The sequence below is a fragment of the Scardinius erythrophthalmus genome (genome assembly GCF_964197995.2).
Source record: "Scardinius erythrophthalmus genome assembly, chromosome: 24".
Taxonomy (NCBI): Eukaryota; Metazoa; Chordata; class Actinopteri; order Cypriniformes; family Leuciscidae; genus Scardinius; species Scardinius erythrophthalmus.
In genome coordinates this window covers 19,534,193-19,551,192 of record NC_138244.1, presented here as the reverse complement: position 1 = coordinate 19,551,192, position 17,000 = coordinate 19,534,193, and the positions used below count along the sequence as shown (strand labels likewise).

The 17,000-nt window shown below is 40.3% G+C and overlaps 2 protein-coding genes across 3 annotated transcripts in view; one reads left to right on the top strand and one right to left on the bottom strand.

Moving 5' to 3' along the window:
- The first annotated feature begins 840 nt into the window (after positions 1-840).
- On the top strand, positions 841-13,936 carry parp16 (poly (ADP-ribose) polymerase family, member 16). 2 transcript variants are annotated; one of them, XM_081356067.1, is made up of 7 exons: positions 841-964; positions 7,460-7,656; positions 7,748-7,885; positions 9,252-9,458; positions 9,638-9,809; positions 10,832-10,976; positions 12,564-13,936. In XM_081356067.1, the coding sequence occupies exons 2-7, from the start codon at positions 7,468-7,470 to the stop codon at positions 12,697-12,699; spliced, it is 987 nt and encodes a 328-aa protein (XP_081212193.1). In that variant the 5' UTR covers positions 841-964; positions 7,460-7,467; the 3' UTR covers positions 12,700-13,936. The 2 variants fall into 2 exon arrangements, with proteins under 2 accessions (XP_081212193.1, XP_081212192.1); XM_081356066.1 differs by lacking the exon at positions 841-964 and adding an exon at positions 6,328-7,348.
- A 363-nt stretch (positions 13,937-14,299) lies between these two features.
- The window catches only part of LOC308684605 (uncharacterized protein), a gene marked incomplete at both ends in the record, with an annotated part of 6,624 nt that continues 3,923 nt past the window's right edge, over positions 14,300-17,000 (bottom strand). The window contains one exon of the mRNA XM_081355870.1: positions 14,300-14,359. Coding sequence (XP_081211996.1) covers positions 14,300-14,359 — 60 coding nt within the window. The remainder of the gene's footprint in view (positions 14,360-17,000) is intronic.

Below are 17,000 nucleotides of genomic sequence, written 5' to 3'. Positions count from 1 at the left end.
TGCGAAGGGTTCACTGCAAAACAGTATATGATCAATAAGTTAGGTCAACAAATGTTTTCACATTGCTTTAACTCATCAACATAAGTTAAGCACTTAACTTTGTTTGCAAGTTATACAAGATTCAACTCATTTCAGTTGACATGACTTAAATATTTAAGTTGATTGTACTTAAAAATTGAAGACAGCAACTTTTTTTTTTTTACAGTGTTGTGATATCACAAAATCCTTCACAATCCTTCTCCTTCACGAATCACTTACAGTATTGATCGTTCTCTCTATTCAGAGATGTTTTTCGTTTCCCCTGCAGACACACCTGGGATAGAAATGAGAAAGATGCCTCTAGATCTTATAAAAGGAAAAACTGATGTATGGTAAATCGTCAAGGACCAGCGAATAATTGCTGGGAATATTCATATGATGGAGGATACAGTTTTGGGTGGAGAAGGACAGTAAGATCTTCTGTAATCTGACTCTTATTACTCTCACCACAGAGAGTCCCAGAATCTCATAGATTTGAGCTTACTATAAGTCCAAAGATATTGGATGCGAGGTTAAAAATGTATTCAGTTTTTTTAAATGTTTACGGATGGTTCTGAAGAACCTGTCAATCATGAGGTTGGAATATGGATAGATTTAAAACACAAATGATTTTGAAATTGTTCAATGAATTGTCTGTGCTATAGCCTAATAATAAAAACACTGACTGGAACAGAGTATGAAACTTCCATACAGATTTCAATCATCACCCATGGAAGAAATACGGTTTGCTCTCCAGTATAGTAGGTGGCGATACTCCTAAAGATTGGATCGCTATTAAAAAACAAGAAGATGTTTTCCATTGACTCTCAGTGAATGGCGCCCTCTGCTGGTGGAGTCGGGTGGAGTCAGTCGCTGTTGCTCCAGCAGTTCTTGGACACGTTTTGCTTCCGGTGGCTGTCAGATGCCTGAACTTCAGGCACATAAGGTAAGATACATTTATGCATGGCAAATGTTTGATATTTTTGATGTATTTACAAGTAGAGTGAAGAGTACTCGATGAGTAATCGTTTGGGCCTTAAAAGCTTGAGTGAATTTCTCCACTAATGAAAATGAGATGATAAGCTGAGCTAGCAGCTAACATGCTTAACATGTTACAAAGTCAGCAGAGACTATTACACGAACTATTGCATTAAAACCGCCACACTTTCGAGCATTAGAGGTCCGAGAGCAAATAAAGACAAGTTTATATTATGGTTTGGCTTTCTGTTATGAACTATTAGCAGATAATCTGCTGGCTAAGCTATCAGTCCCACTGACAACAGGTTATTAAGGTTATTAAATGTTTTAATTATGTATTCTTTTAATTAATTAATTTAATTCTTCAGTTTGTTAAAACTCCATTTTTAGAATTATCACAAGGTGGTAACTATACAAACAATTAAATGACATGTTTAATTATTATTTTTATAGTTATTACAGTGAATTTACAAATAATGATTTTATGTCGTTCCAAATCCGTAAGACTTTAGGAAGACAAATGAAGATTTTTTTTATGAAATCTGAGAAATTTCTACTTACTTATATACTAAATTCCACTGTATTGACACAGCTACACAAGGCTACCCCTTTGACGCTTCAAAAAGTTTATAAAGAGATCGTAAAACGGTTTAAAAGCGGTTTAGCCCAAAATTTCTGAAGAGACATGATCGCTTTATATGATGAAGATGAACAGATTGAATTTAGGCTTTTATTCACATATTAACATTCATCAACTCACACATCAGTTATGGTAAACAGAAGCTCAAGCATGAGAAGAACCAGTGAGGTTCATTCTCGAGTTACGCAGCACGTTTGAGCTTCAGCAAGAACCAATGAGGTTCATTCTCGTGTTACGCAGCACGTTTGAGCTTCAGCAAGAACCAATGAGGTTCATTCTCGAGTTACGCAGCACGTTTGAGCTTCAGCAAGAACCAATGAGGTTCATTCTCGTGTTACGCAGCACGTTTGAGCTTCAGCAAGAACCAATGAGGTTCATTCTCGAGTTACGCAGCACGTTTGAGCTTCAGCAAGAACCAGTGAGGTTCATTCTCGAGTTACGCAGCACGTTTGAGCTTCAGCAAGAACCAGTGAGGTTCATTCTCGTGTTACGCAGCACGTTTGAGCTTCAGCAAGAACCAGTGAGGTTCATTCTCGAGTTACGCAGCACGTTTGAGCTTCAGCAAGAACCAATGAGGTTCATTCTCGAGTTACGCAGCACGTTTGAGCTTCTGCAAGAACCAATGAGGTTCATTCTCGTGTTACGCAGCACGTTTGAGCTTCTGCAAGAACCAGTGAGGTTCATTCTCGAGTTACGCAGCACGTTTGAGCTTCAGCAAGAACCAGTGAGGTTCATTCTCGAGTTACGCAGCACGTTTGAGCTTCAGCAAGAACCAGTGAGGTTCATTCTCGAGTTACGCAGCACGTTTGAGCTTCAGCAAGAACCAATGAGGTTCATTCTCGAGTTACGCAGCACGTTTGAGCTTCAGCAAGAACCAGTGAGGTTCATTCTCGAGTTACGCAGCACGTTTGAGCTTCTGCAAGAACCAATGAGGTTCATTCTCGAGTTACGCAGCACGTTTGAGCTTCAGCAAGAACCAGTGAGGTTCATTCTCGAGTTACGCAGCACGTTTGAGCTTCAGCAAGAACCAGTGAGGTTCATTCTCGAGTTACGCAGCACGTTTGAGCTTCAGCAAGAACCAGTGAGGTTCATTCTCGAGTTACGCAGCACGTTTGAGCTTCAGCAAGAACCAATGAGGTTCATTCTCGTGTTACGCAGCACGTTTGAGCTTCAGCAAGAACCAGTGAGGTTTATTCTCGAGTTACGCAGCACGTTTGAGCTTCAGCAAGAACCAGTGAGGTTCATTCTCGTGTTACGCAGCACGTTTGAGCTTCTGCAAGAACCAGTGAGGTTCATTCTCGAGTTACGCAGCACGTTTGAGCTTCTGCAAGAACCAGTGAGGTTCATTCTCGAGTTACGCAGCACGTTTGAGCTTCAGCAAGAACCAGTGAGGTTCATTCTCGAGTTACGCAGCACGTTTGAGCTTCAGCAAGAACCAGTGAGGTTCATTCTCGAGTTACGCAGCACGTTTGAGCTTCAGCAAGAACCAATGAGGTTCATTCTCGTGTTACGCAGCACGTTTGAGCTTCAGCAAGAACCAGTGAGGTTTATTCTCGAGTTACGCAGCACGTTTGAGCTTCAGCAAGAACCAGTGAGGTTCATTCTCGTGTTACGCAGCACGTTTGAGCTTCAGCAAGAACCAGTGAGGTTCATTCTCGAGTTACGCAGCACGTTTGAGCTTCTGCAAGAACCAGTGAGGTTCATTCTCGTGTTACGCAGCACGTTTGAGCTTCTGCAAGAACCAGTGAGGTTCATTCTCGAGTTACGCAGCACGTTTGAGCTTCAGCAAGAACCAGTGAGGTTCATTCTCGAGTTACGCAGCACGTTTGAGCTTCAGCAAGAACCAGTGAGGTTCATTCTCGAGTTACGCAGCACGTTTGAGCTTCAGCAAGAACCAATGAGGTTCATTCTCGTGTTACGCAGCACGTTTGAGCTTCAGCAAGAACCAGTGAGGTTCATTCTCGAGTTACGCAGCACGTTTGAGCTTCAGCAAGAACCAGTGAGGTTCATTCTCGTGTTACGCAGCACGTTTGAGCTTCAGCAAGAACCAGTGAGGTTCATTCTCGAGTTACGCAGCACGTTTGAGCTTCAGCAAGAACCAATGAGGTTCATTCTCGAGTTACGCAGCACGTTTGAGCTTCTGCAAGAACCAATGAGGTTCATTCTCGTGTTACGCAGCACGTTTGAGCTTCTGCAAGAACCAGTGAGGTTCATTCTCGAGTTACGCAGCACGTTTGAGCTTCAGCAAGAACCAGTGAGGTTCATTCTCGAGTTACGCAGCACGTTTGAGCTTCAGCAAGAACCAGTGAGGTTCATTCTCGTGTTACGCAGCACGTTTGAGCTTCTGCAAGAACCAATGAGGTTCATTCTCGAGTTACGCAGCACGTTTGAGCTTCTGCAAGAACCAATGAGGTTCATTCTCGTGTTACGCAGCACGTTTGAGCTTCAGCAAGAACCAGTGAGGTTCATTCTCGAGTTACGCAGCACGTTTGAGCTTCAGCAAGAACCAGTGAGGTTCATTCTCGAGTTACGCAGCACGTTTGAGCTTCAGCAAGAACCAGTGAGGTTCATTCTCGAGTTACGCAGCACGTTTGAGCTTCAGCAAGAACCAGTGAGGTTCATTCTCGTGTTACGCAGCACGTTTGAGCTTCAGCAAGAACCAGTGAGGTTCATTCTCGTGTTACGCAGCACGTTTGAGCTTCAGCAAGAACCAGTGAGGTTCATTCTCGAGTTACGCAGCACGTTTGAGCTTCAGCAAGAACCAATGAGGTTCATTCTCGTGTTACGCAGCACGTTTGAGCTTCAGCAAGAACCAGTGAGGTTCATTCTCGTGTTACGCAGCACGTTTGAGCTTCAGCAAGAACCAATGAGGTTCATTCTCGTGTTACGCAGCACGTTTGAGCTTCTGCAAGAACCAATGAGGTTCATTCTCGTGTTACGCAGCACGTTTGAGCTTCAGCAAGAACCAATGAGGTTCATTCTCGAGTTACGCAGCACGTTTGAGCTTCTGCAAGAACCAATGAGGTTCATTCTCGTGTTACGCAGCACGTTTGAGCTTCTGCAAGAACCAGTGAGGTTCATTCTCGAGTTACGCAGCACGTTTGAGCTTCAGCAAGAACCAGTGAGGTTCATTCTCGTGTTACGCAGCACGTTTGAGCTTCAGCAAGAACCAGTGAGGTTCATTCTCGTGTTACGCAGCACGTTTGAGCTTCTGCAAGAACCAGTGAGGTTCATTCTCGCGTTACGCAGCACGTTTGAGCTTCAGCAAGAACCAATGAGGTTCATTCTCGTGTTACGCAGCACGTTTGAGCTTCAGCAAGAACCAATGAGGTTCATTCTCGAGTTACGCAGCACGTTTGAGCTTCAGCAAGAACCAGTGAGGTTCATTCTCGAGTTACGCAGCACGTTTGAGCTTCAGCAAGAACCAGTGAGGTTCATTCTCGTGTTACGCAGCACGTTTGAGCTTCTGCAAGAACCAGTGAGGTTCATTCTCGCGTTACGCAGCACGTTTGAGCTTCAGCAAGAACCAATGAGGTTCATTCTCGTGTTACGCAGCACGTTTGAGCTTCAGCAAGAACCAGTGAGGTTCATTCTCGAGTTACGCAGCACGTTTGAGCTTCAGCAAGAACCAATGAGGTTCATTCTCGTGTTACGCAGCACGTTTGAGCTTCTGCAAGAACCAATGAGGTTCATTCTCGAGTTACGCAGCACGTTTGAGCTTCAGCAAGAACCAATGAGGTTCATTCTCGAGTTACGCAGCACGTTTGAGCTTCTGCAAGAACCAATGAGGTTCATTCTCGTGTTACGCAGCACGTTTGAGCTTCTGCAAGAACCAGTGAGGTTCATTCTCGAGTTACGCAGCACGTTTGAGCTTCAGCAAGAACCAGTGAGGTTCATTCTCGTGTTACGCAGCACGTTTGAGCTTCAGCAAGAACCAGTGAGGTTCATTCTCGTGTTACGCAGCACGTTTGAGCTTCTGCAAGAACCAGTGAGGTTCATTCTCGCGTTACGCAGCACGTTTGAGCTTCAGCAAGAACCAGTGAGGTTCATTCTCGAGTTACGCAGCACGTTTGAGCTTCAGCAAGAACCAGTGAGGTTCATTCTCGTGTTACGCAGCACGTTTGAGCTTCAGCAAGAACCAATGAGGTTCATTCTCGTGTTACGCAGCACGTTTGAGCTTCAGCAAGAACCAGTGAGGTTCATTCTCGTGTTACGCAGCACGTTTGAGCTTCAGCAAGAACCAGTGAGGTTCATTCTCGAGTTACGCAGCACGTTTGAGCTTCAGCAAGAACCAATGAGGTTCATTCTCGTGTTACGCAGCACGTTTGAGCATTAGCAAGAACCAGTGAGGTTCATTCTCGTGTTACGCAGCACGTTTGAGCTTCTGCAAGAACCAGTGAGGTTCATTCTCGAGTTACGCAGCACGTTTGAGCTTCAGCAAGAACCAGTGAGGTTCATTCTCGTGTTACGCAGCACGTTTGAGCTTCAGCAAGAACCAGTGAGGTTCATTCTCGTGTTACGCAGCACGTTTGAGCTTCTGCAAGAACCAGTGAGGTTCATTCTCGCGTTACGCAGCACGTTTGAGCTTCAGCAAGAACCAGTGAGGTTCATTCTCGAGTTACGCAGCACGTTTGAGCTTCAGCAAGAACCAGTGAGGTTCATTCTCGTGTTACGCAGCACGTTTGAGCTTCAGCAAGAACCAGTGAGGTTCATTCTCGTGTTACGCAGCACGTTTGAGCTTCAGCAAGAACCAGTGAGGTTCATTCTCGAGTTACGCAGCACGTTTGAGCTTCAGCAAGAACCAATGAGGTTCATTCTCGTGTTACGCAGCACGTTTGAGCTTCAGCAAGAACCAGTGAGGTTCATTCTCGTGTTACGCAGCACGTTTGAGCTTCAGCAAGAACCAGTGAGGTTCATTCTCGAGTTACGCAGCACGTTTGAGCTTCTGCAAGAACCAATGAGGTTCATTCTCGTGTTACGCAGCACGTTTGAGCTTCTGCAAGAACCAATGAGGTTCATTCTCGTGTTACGCAGCACGTTTGAGCTTCTGCAAGAACCAATGAGGTTCATTCTCGTGTTATGCAGCACGTTTGAGCTTCAGCAAGAACCAATGAGGTTCATTCTCGTGTTACGCAGCACGTTTGAGCTTCAGCAAGAACCAGTGAGGTTCATTCTCGAGTTACGCAGCACGTTTGAGCTTCAGCAAGAACCAGTGAGGTTCATTCTCGAGTTACGCAGCACGTTTGAGCTTCAGCAAGAACCAATGAGGTTCATTCTCGAGTTACGCAGCACGTTTGAGCTTCAGCAAGAACCAATGAGGTTCATTCTCGAGTTACGCAGCACGTTTGAGCTTCAGCAAGAACCAATGAGGTTCATTCTCGAGTTACGCAGCACGTTTGAGCTTCAGCAAGAACCAATGAGGTTCATTCTCGAGTTACGCAGCACGTTTGAGCTTCTGCAAGAACCAATGAGGTTCATTCTCGTGTTACGCAGCACGTTTGAGCTTCTGCAAGAACCAATGAGGTTCAGCACGTTTTAGCACGCTCAATTCATATGGATTAGTTTTACAATCTCTTTATGAACTTTTTTAAGCGCCACAGTTTCAGCATAGCTGTCAATGGAGGGACAGAAATCGCTCAGATTTCATCAAAAATATCTTAATTTGTGTTCCGAAGATGTACAAAAGTCTTACGGGTTTGCAACGAACTGAGGGTGAGTAAATGATGACAGAATTTCAATTTTTGGGTGAACTCTGCCTTGAAAAATGTATGCCATAATGAATATCTCTTCTTATAGTTTATTGGTATGATAAATGTGTCGTAGTGTCGGGAATGCAGCCGCCTCTCCCCACAGCTGCGGTCAGAGAGCTGGTTTGCTCCTGTCTGCATCGAGACCCAGTAGCGGCGGACCTGCGCTGCAGTCTCTTCGTGGCCGCCGTCCAGAGCTACAAACGCGATTCGGCTCTCAGACCCTTTCCTCCTCGCTACCTTCGAGGAGAGATCAAGGACTTTGAAGATCTGGTTAGTCGTTTGAAGAAATTGAGCTCTCCATGTTGTTGGCTTTCCCAAACAAACGCATTTTTTTTATTTGATTCTACTATGTTCCTCACAGCAAAAAGATGTAGATACTTTACCAAACGTGAGGGATCTGGTGCGTCTGGGACACGGTGATGGAGATCATCATCTGGCTCTAGTGCACTGGGTTCTGTCCTCCAAGAGTTTTGCTGTGAAGACCCTGCAGAAAGAGGAGGTATTGATAATCTTCATGTAGATCTTCTGACAAATCTGATTCCTCTTAATGATTCTATAATTCTAAAGAGTTCTTTCAATTCTTTTGAGAAAGAAATGTTGTGGAGAAAAAAGATGAAAGAAAAACGCAGTGTATTTGTTTCAACTGAACAGATGCGACAAAACGAAAAAAAAATTAAAAATTTAAAGGGAAACTCCACTTTTTTTGGAAATAGGCTCATTTTACAACTCCCCCAGAGTTAAACAGTTGAGTCTTACCGTTTTCGAATTCATTCAGCCGATCTCCGGGTCTGGCGGTACCACTTTTAGCATAGCTTAGCATAGATCATTGAATCGGACAGGACCATTAGCATCTCTCTCAAAAAAAATGACCAAAGAGTTTCGATATTTTTCCTATTTAAAACTTGAATCTTCTGTAGTTACATCGTGTACTAAGACCGACAGAATATGTAAAGTTGCGATTTTCTAGGCAGATATGGCTAGGAACTATACTCTCATTCCTGCGTAATAATCAAGAAACTTTACTGCCGTACCATGAGTGCAGCAGGCGTAATGATATGACGTTCCTAGCCATATCAGCCTAGAAAATCGCAACTTTACATTTTCCGTCGGTCTTAGAACACGATGTAACTACTCAAGAGTCAAGTTTTAAATAGGAAAAATATCGAAACTCTTTGGTCATTTTTTTGAGAGAGATGCTAATGGTCCTGTCCGATTCAATGATCTATGCTAAGCTATGCTAAAAGTGGTACCGCCAGACCCGGAGATCGGCTGAATGGATTCGAAAACGGTAAAACTCAACTGTTTAACTCTGGGGGAGTTGTAAAATGAGCCTATTTCCAAAAAAAGTGGAGTATCCCTTTAAATCATTTGTTCAGGATGGATCAACCCTAGAAGCACTCTATCTTTGTGATTCACTAAAAAGAATCGGTTGATAAGAATCATTTGTTTAGAGAACTAAAAGAACCAGCTCATAATAATTATTCATTGGAGGAAGGGAAAACACTGGTAGTACTTCATGTTTCTGATTCTTAAAAGGAACCAGTTCATAAGAGTCATTAGTTCGGACTGCACTGACTGGTCACATTCACACTGTATGTTTATGATTCACTAAAAGGAACCAGCTCATAGGAGTCATTTGTTCAGGAATCAGACTACATTGGTTACACTGCATGCTTTATGCATGTTTGATTCACAATTTTAGTCATTTTAGTTTGGTTTTCAATTCGCGTCAGCGGAAAAATCGTTAAGAAAACATCATTTGCGGTCCTGGTATTCTGGACTAGTCATTGAGACATCCCACAGATTAGTCGGTTTAGTTTTGCACATCCCTGCATGTTCACTGGTGTTCATTCTCACTCCATCAGTTTGCCAGACTCAGCCAGCTGACCCAAAGTGAGGGTATTTCAGCTCCAGCCCCAGACTTCCTCTTTGAACTGCAGTACTGTGATTTGCTCAACTCCAAGTTCGAGAGGACGCGTGCCGGACGAGATCTCATCTATGCATTCCACGGCAGCAGACTGGAGAATTTCCACTCCATCATACACAACGGATTACACTGCCACCTGAACAAGGTCAGCATGTGGATGATGTGCTTTGGAGGATGATGCTCATTTATACCTGTTTTTTATGCTCCTTATCAGTTCATGTTTAGATAATATGTGTGAAGATGATAATTATAAGTACAGTGTTATCTGCTCATTGGTTCAACACAGTAAGCCACTTAATCTTTGATTATGATTTGATATTTTAGACCTCACTGTTTGGGGAGGGCACATACCTGACCAGTGACCTCAGCATGGCCATCCTTTACAGTCCTCACGGTAACGGGTGGAGGGAAAGCGTCCTCGGGCCTCTGATCAGCTGCGTTGCCTTGTGTGAAATCATCGATCATCCTGATGTGAAGTGTCAGGTGAAGAAGAAAGGTAATGTGTCAGATGAACAGCTGAATATATTACTGTTCAAAAGTTTGGGTTTGATTGTTTAATGGTTTTGAAGTGTCTCATGCTCACCAAGGCTGCATTTATTTGATCAAAAATACAGTGAAAACAGTAATATTGTGAAATATTATTTCAATTTAAAATAAGTATACATTTATTCATTGCTCTAGTCTTCAATTATCCTTCAGAAATCATTCTAATATGCTGATTTGCTGCTCAAGAAACATTTGTCATTATTATCAATGTTGAAAACAGTTGTTGCTGCTTAATATTTTTGTGGATACCATGATGCATTTTTTTCCCAGGATTCTTTTATGAATAAAAAGTTCACTTGAAATGGAAATCTTATGTAACTTTGCAAATGTCTTTACAGTCACTTTTTGATCAATTTAATGTGTTCCTTGTCAGTCTTCATAAATCAAACTTTTTAGATCTCTGAGCCGTTCCCGTGTTCAAATAACACTACTGATACTATGATTATGTTTGTAATGGAGTATTTTGCAGTATATAGAGGTGTGTGGGGTAAGATGAGCCACTTATTTAAAGGAACACTCCACCGTTTTTTTAAATAGGGCTTATTCACTTTCTTTCCTACATTTAGATAGGTGGGCAAATGTATTTTTGTCTCAGTGCATGCATTGTTTTAGTTTGACAGGGTTGGCGCTAGCTTAGCTTAGCATAATGAATGGAATCCTTTGTTGCCAGCTAGCATGTCCTGAGTAAAAGTGATAAAAAAATAAATAAAAAAAACCGAATTACTTATTGTGGCCTGCGTATTAACAACGAGTACAAATAGCGATGCAGATTAACACTAGGCGATTTCTTGGGCAGATATTGACTTATTAGGGGGAAGCACAGGCGAAGCACTGCTACTTGGGCGCAGAGATATCATGCAACACATGAAATCCCACGACTTCAAAATAAAAGCACTGATTTTAAAATGACCATCCATTCTGAGACCATCCCAGCAGATATTTAAAATTCAGCTCTCACTTTGTGTGTTTCAGACTCTGAGAGCATTGACCGCCAGCGTCTGAGGGCCAGGAACAGTGAGGGTGGCGAGGTGCCCGAGAAGTACTTTGTGGTGACCAACAACGAGCTTTTGAGAGTGAAATACCTGCTGGTGTATTCTCAGAGGCGCTACAGATCACGGTGAGACGTCCTCATTCACATGGACACCAGTGGTGCATCTCAGTAGACGGCACGCGACTTTCTTTGCAGTACTTTCAGAACTCAAAAAAATCCACTTTAGAGAAATAGTTCATAGTCATAATTTGTCCTCTATGGAACACAAATGGAGAAGTATTAAGGAATGTGCCTGTCACACTTTTTCTTACAATTACAATGAGTAACAGACTAGAACTTTAAAAAGGATGTATTTCCCAGCCAGTCGTGACCAAATCATAAACTGGTAATGTGAACTATATAAACTAATTCATTCAAAAGATGTCTTAAATATCTTAAATTTTGATGTTTCTCACACAAAGCTACCGTATGACTTAGGGCTGGGTATTGACACATTTCACGATTAAATTTCGATTTGAATCAATATCTATGAATTGGGGTATGTATCGGGTACAGTACATGGCAAAGGTTCTACAGGGAAAAAATATCTCTCAACTAATGCTGTACAGGGAACTCCGTTTGGTGCATCACTATAAAATTAAAGTTTAAAATTGACTGATTTGTAGACTACTTGCATTTAAATTGCACAGAAGGAAGTTTTTATAAAAAACTTGTTAATGACAAAATTATGTTTCTACTAATTTTTTTGAAATATAACACTTAAATGGTGGCTGTCATGAAAATATGACAGATTTATTCAAACATACGTTAAATATTGAAGAACAGGTTAAGTAAAAATACAATGAATATGCAATATAGCGCATATATTTAGCGAAATATTCCTATGTATAGTTATTTTTATCAGCTTTTCTGAGGTAAACATTACATTACATTGTTTACAAGCAGTTTTATTTACGTCATTCTGCGGTTGAAACACTGATTGAGCGATTACATGTGACTTGATACGGATTTCGGTAAGTTGTGCTTCATCTTTCAACATACCTTCTGATGTTCATTCATGGAACTTATAGTAAAGCGGAAGAGATGATCAGTTCATGTGCTTTTATCGAATTTAATAGCTGAGACTTTGTTTCATGTCAGGAGTAACAATGCACAAAGATTACTGAGATTCATTGTATGGGAGGCAAGATGCAGTACAAAGTTCTGTTCATTCATCAACCGCATAGACTGAAAGATTGATTCTTGAGATTTAAAAAAGGTTCTTCTAATTAAGGATTTATTAAGGATCAATTCGATGATCACAAGTGGACGACACTTACTCTGTGTAAACGGGGTATAAAACATTTTGAGCTTGTCCACTTTCAACCACACTTCCAGAGGTAGTCGAAAAAATAATTCGACCGGATTGCTTTCGTAGTGTAAATGCTCATGTGGTCGAATGTGTTCAAACAGCCACAAAAAAAACCAAATCTACTCTCCACCTACTGACCTAACGAGTAAACATTATGGGGAGCGCGCTAGCCAGACGGGATTTTTAACCCAGCCCTAATATGACTTCCAAAGACTTTGAATATAGCGAGTTAGTCATATGGACCACTTTTAGGATACTTGTGATGCTTTTGTATCATTTTTGAAGCTTGCTAGACTTTCAATTTTTATTGTTTTCTACTGGTTAAATCAACTCTTTAAAATGATGTTCTGCTCTGATTCCAGACATGCTCAAGGGAGGTCGTGGCTCGTCAGACATCATTTTGCCATCATGATGGGCCTCTACATCCTGCTCCTCGTATTCATCGGTGCCTTCAACTCGTCCGCTTTTCAGTCCTACTGGCACAGAATGTTCCGGTAACCCAGACTGCTCGCATCACATAAACACTCTCGTCCAAAGTGCCTTTTACGCACAAAGATTATCATAAAAGAGGAAAAAAAGACTCAGGAACTATTTTATCCGCTCAACACGACATTCCTCCATGTATCACTTGATTTTTACACGCTATCCTTCATTTTCTTTACTTAGATTACCTAGATTTACATAAACACTGTGCATCTGTCAGAGGTAAAACTGCAAAATGAGCATTAATGTTAGCCACCGAGAATGTTACATGTTAGCATGTAGCCTGTTTTTACTTTTTGAAAGGGTTCACTACACTAGTTACAACCAAATGATCAAGACGAAAGCGCTGCCTTTTCAACCTAGACATTGGCAAAATTGTTGCTCATATATTAATAAAAATAATCCTGTAGGGAGATCTGTGTGCTTTTTTTATAATAGATACATATTTTTGAGTTTTGAGGCAAATATATAAATTTTCATGTTGCTAGGCTATTGTACTATGTCTAGATCAAGTCAACTATGCAGAAAACCCATGTTATGTTGGTCAGTATCATTAAAACTGTAATTAAAATTAGTCTTGATATTGCATAAATGTCTCCTACTTGAATAATTCAGAGAATATGAATTGTGAAATTATTTAAATTAAATAAATGCAACAGGATTACAGTGTGTTTCTTAAGGGACGGAGTGAAATGCATTAGTAAACTGGCTGCTGTTGTAGTTTATGGCTCTTGGCACGCTGAACGTTTTGTCTGGCTTGTTGTTATCAGTCAAAAACAAAAGCAGTAAAATATGACTGATACTGATAATATGACTGAAAAGCGGCATGTTTTTCATCTTGAGAAGCGGAGACTCATTTGTGTGGACCGTAGATTCGATTTTTTTATAAAAAAATGACATTTTATTTAAAGTGGTACTTACTTTCATGCATAAAATTTGTTTAAATGCATATATTTCACTTACTGTTGAGATCATTTCTAAAAATGATCAATTATTCCATATTAAACATTTAAAGATAAACTTATTTGTCACGTGTTGTTTTTCAAGCATATGATAAACCTATGGACAGTATTTATTTTAATGCCAATGTGTTTATCACTTAACTATTAACATTTTTTTTCTCGATGCAGCTTTATATAAGATAGACATCAAAAGAATTGTGAAAGTTGAGTAACAAGCCAGACAGTGGGAACGTGTCTATGGTGGGCACTTTTCCAAACGGGTCAGTCCGACCTTATTAGTCCCTTTTATGAAAAAAAGAGAAGATTAAAAAAGTGAAATTAAAAGCCAGTTTTATTCAGAAAACATTTGCACATACAAATATTAGAATACATCTTTTTGTTTATTGACAAAAAATATTATTGTAGCCCATGCAGACATGACATAGTTTTAGCAAGTTGTAATTATAACACAGTGTTTTAGATTGTTTTAAACAATACAAGAGCTGTACAACATTAATGCGTATAATTTCACTGCATTTATAAATCACACATTTTTATTACTGATTTATATTATAACATATAATAGTAGTGAAATGCATTAATAAAAATAGCTGCCTTTTGTGCTACATTTTATAACTGGATTGCATTATTTGAGTTCCTCTTAAAATGTAGAATCAGTTTGCTGCAGTTGGACAGGCAGGAGCCAAACACACAAAGAATCCCTCAGACTTACTCTGTTAAAAGAATAGCAAAGTAATTATATATAAAATTTACACACACACACACACACACACACACACACACACACACACACACACACACACACACACACACACACACACATATACATATACATATACATAAATATATATATATATATATATATACATACATACATACACATACACTAGTATACTATATATACTGTAATAAAACATATTACAATAACAACTATACAATTAAAATAGAGTGGTTTGTTGTTATATATAAATATATTCTTTTATTATTTAAAAGGGGTATTTATTTCCAATGTGTGAACAGCTTGTAACGAAACTTAAAAAAACAAGACCTTCCACGACTTCCTAGGTTGACTATGAAAGCCTGTAGACTTTAGACTATTTTTATGTGAAGGACTCGGGACGTTTTTGCCGTGAAAATCAAAAGGATGTGACGTTACGCTCCCGAGAGCCTCTCTTCCATTCAATGACACATGAAAAAAATGCTTATACAATGTTCAGGATAATGGCGAAAGAGCCATTCTGTACTGCAATGTCAATGTGTCAAAGAAAAGTGATTAATTCAAACTTAAGGGGCTTTCGCACCAGAGGAACCTTTCATAGTTCCTAGAACTATTGGCGGAAGTACCCGCTTTTTGTTGTGTTTGCAGCACAGGAACTGGGAACAATTTTAGTTCTAGGAACTAACCCAGCACTCTAGGAACTACCAGTGATGCAAGTATACGCTGATTGGCTGAACGCACCTGAAACGCCAGCACCCGCCATTAAAAAAAAAAGCTGTGTACACACACAGATTATAACATATTTATTTACTCCAAAAACTAACGCGTCACAGTGTGTCAGACAGTATAACAGTAATGGATCCGGGCACTAGCTCTAAAAGTGACAGCAGCCATATGTGTCTGTCATTAATGTTGTCGTCAAAACAACAAAAGATAGCTTTCATTGTAAGGAATCAGAATTAATAGCCTTTAATTTAATTTAGTCAGGACTAGTGTTATTTTACATTTGATTACCTTATTCAGTTTCTGTAGTATTTCTGAATAGTGTTAGACCTACCCAAAAACGTTTCTCTTTATTTGTATCTTTATTATTTTGTATATATGTTTTGCTACTTTTTTCAATTTAATTCAAAGATTGAAATCAAGCTTCCTTGTGTTGTGTAAACTCTGAAATACAAAATTACCCAATTGTAAAAACAAAATGAGTGAGCAAACATTTAGGTGAGATAAATGTAATAAAAAAAAATTGTCAATTTTTTTTTTTTTATATCGTCATAAATCTCATTATCGCAAATATTCTTGAAATATCGTGATATAATTTTGAGGCTATATCGCCCACCCCTACTACGAACATGGAAAATAGTGATAGATGGACCTCTCAACCTTTACGCTAAGGAAAAAATCAAACGCAACTTTGCACCGAGCGAAACCCATACTTCTGCTCAGCTAGCGACATTGGGCATCAACCACACGGCATACTCTAATACTTTTTCATACTCTGTTTACTTTCTTTGTATAACAGTTCTATCTAATAACATATGACAAACAGATTGTAAACAAATGAAGATGGAGAATGGGAGCACTGTGTGCTCAGGCTCTGTCATTCTCAGCGTCGTCAAAATAAAAGTCAACATCAAGCGTGGCTTACGTCACTTCAGACTTCCAACTGGCGGTGCGAATACAACCAGGAAAATGGTTCTAGGGGAACATTTAGTTCTTGGGAAACCACCCTGGTGGCTAGTTCCTTGAACTAAGTTCCTAGAACTACCCGGTGCGTAAGCTCTCACATAGCCAGATAAGTCTTAATTATACTTTATAATCAAACTATCATAACTGTGTAATTTTAATAACCTCATCTGTCGACATGATGCCGGTGAATCGCAGAGCTGGTGCAAACATATCCACATCGCTATGATCAGATGCTTTCTTAACTGCTGTTTTCTCCTGCTATCGGTTTATGTTGTTTATTTTGTTATTGAGAGGAAAGCGCGCAGCACTTAAAGGTCCCGTTCTATGCCCCTTTTCACAAGATGTAAAATAAGTCTCTGATGTCCCCAGAGTGTGTATGTGAAGTTTGAGCTCAAAATACCCAACAGATCATTTTTTACAGCATGTTTAAATTGACATTTTTTGGGGCTCAGAAAAACGAGCCGTTTCAGTGTGTCCCCTTTAAATGCAAATGAGGTGCTGCTGGACGACACAGGGGGCGGAGCTTCATGAGCTCGTGCTCAGTCTGTCAGGAAAAATTCATCTCACGGAATGATGATAATATCAGAAACTCTCAGTAACGTGTTCATTTCGAGTCGGACAATAATGCCTACAGAGACAGAGTGCTGTATAGAGATGAAACAGGTATGGTTTAGTAGTTTAATTACGGTTATTATAACGTATTTGTCATCTGCTTGTAGGCTATGTATCCATTATTTATTAATAACCTACAAGTCTGCTGTCTGAATGATGATCAAACATGTACTGATGAGTTTAATAAAGTTTATTGTACATCACACAAAAGATGAAGCGTCAGATTTACTTCAGAAAATCACCGTAAGAGCTGAGTAAACACAGTAGGCTAAGTTATAAGAAGTGCGCAAGTAGCCAGTAGAGTTGAGGGAGCATTCCTGTGGGCGGAGGTTAGT

Bases quoted from the DNA above. Each gene is read 5' to 3' on its own strand.
- parp16 (XM_081356066.1), top strand. From the start codon at position 7,312: ATGTACAAAAGTCTTACGGGTTTGCAACGAACTGAGG. The intron at 7,886-9,251 runs GTATTGATAATC...TCACTCCATCAG, and splicing joins AGACCCTGCAGAAAGAGGAG to TTTGCCAGACTCAGCCAGCT. The intron at 10,977-12,563 runs GTGAGACGTCCT...CTCTGATTCCAG, and splicing joins CAGAGGCGCTACAGATCACG to ACATGCTCAAGGGAGGTCGT.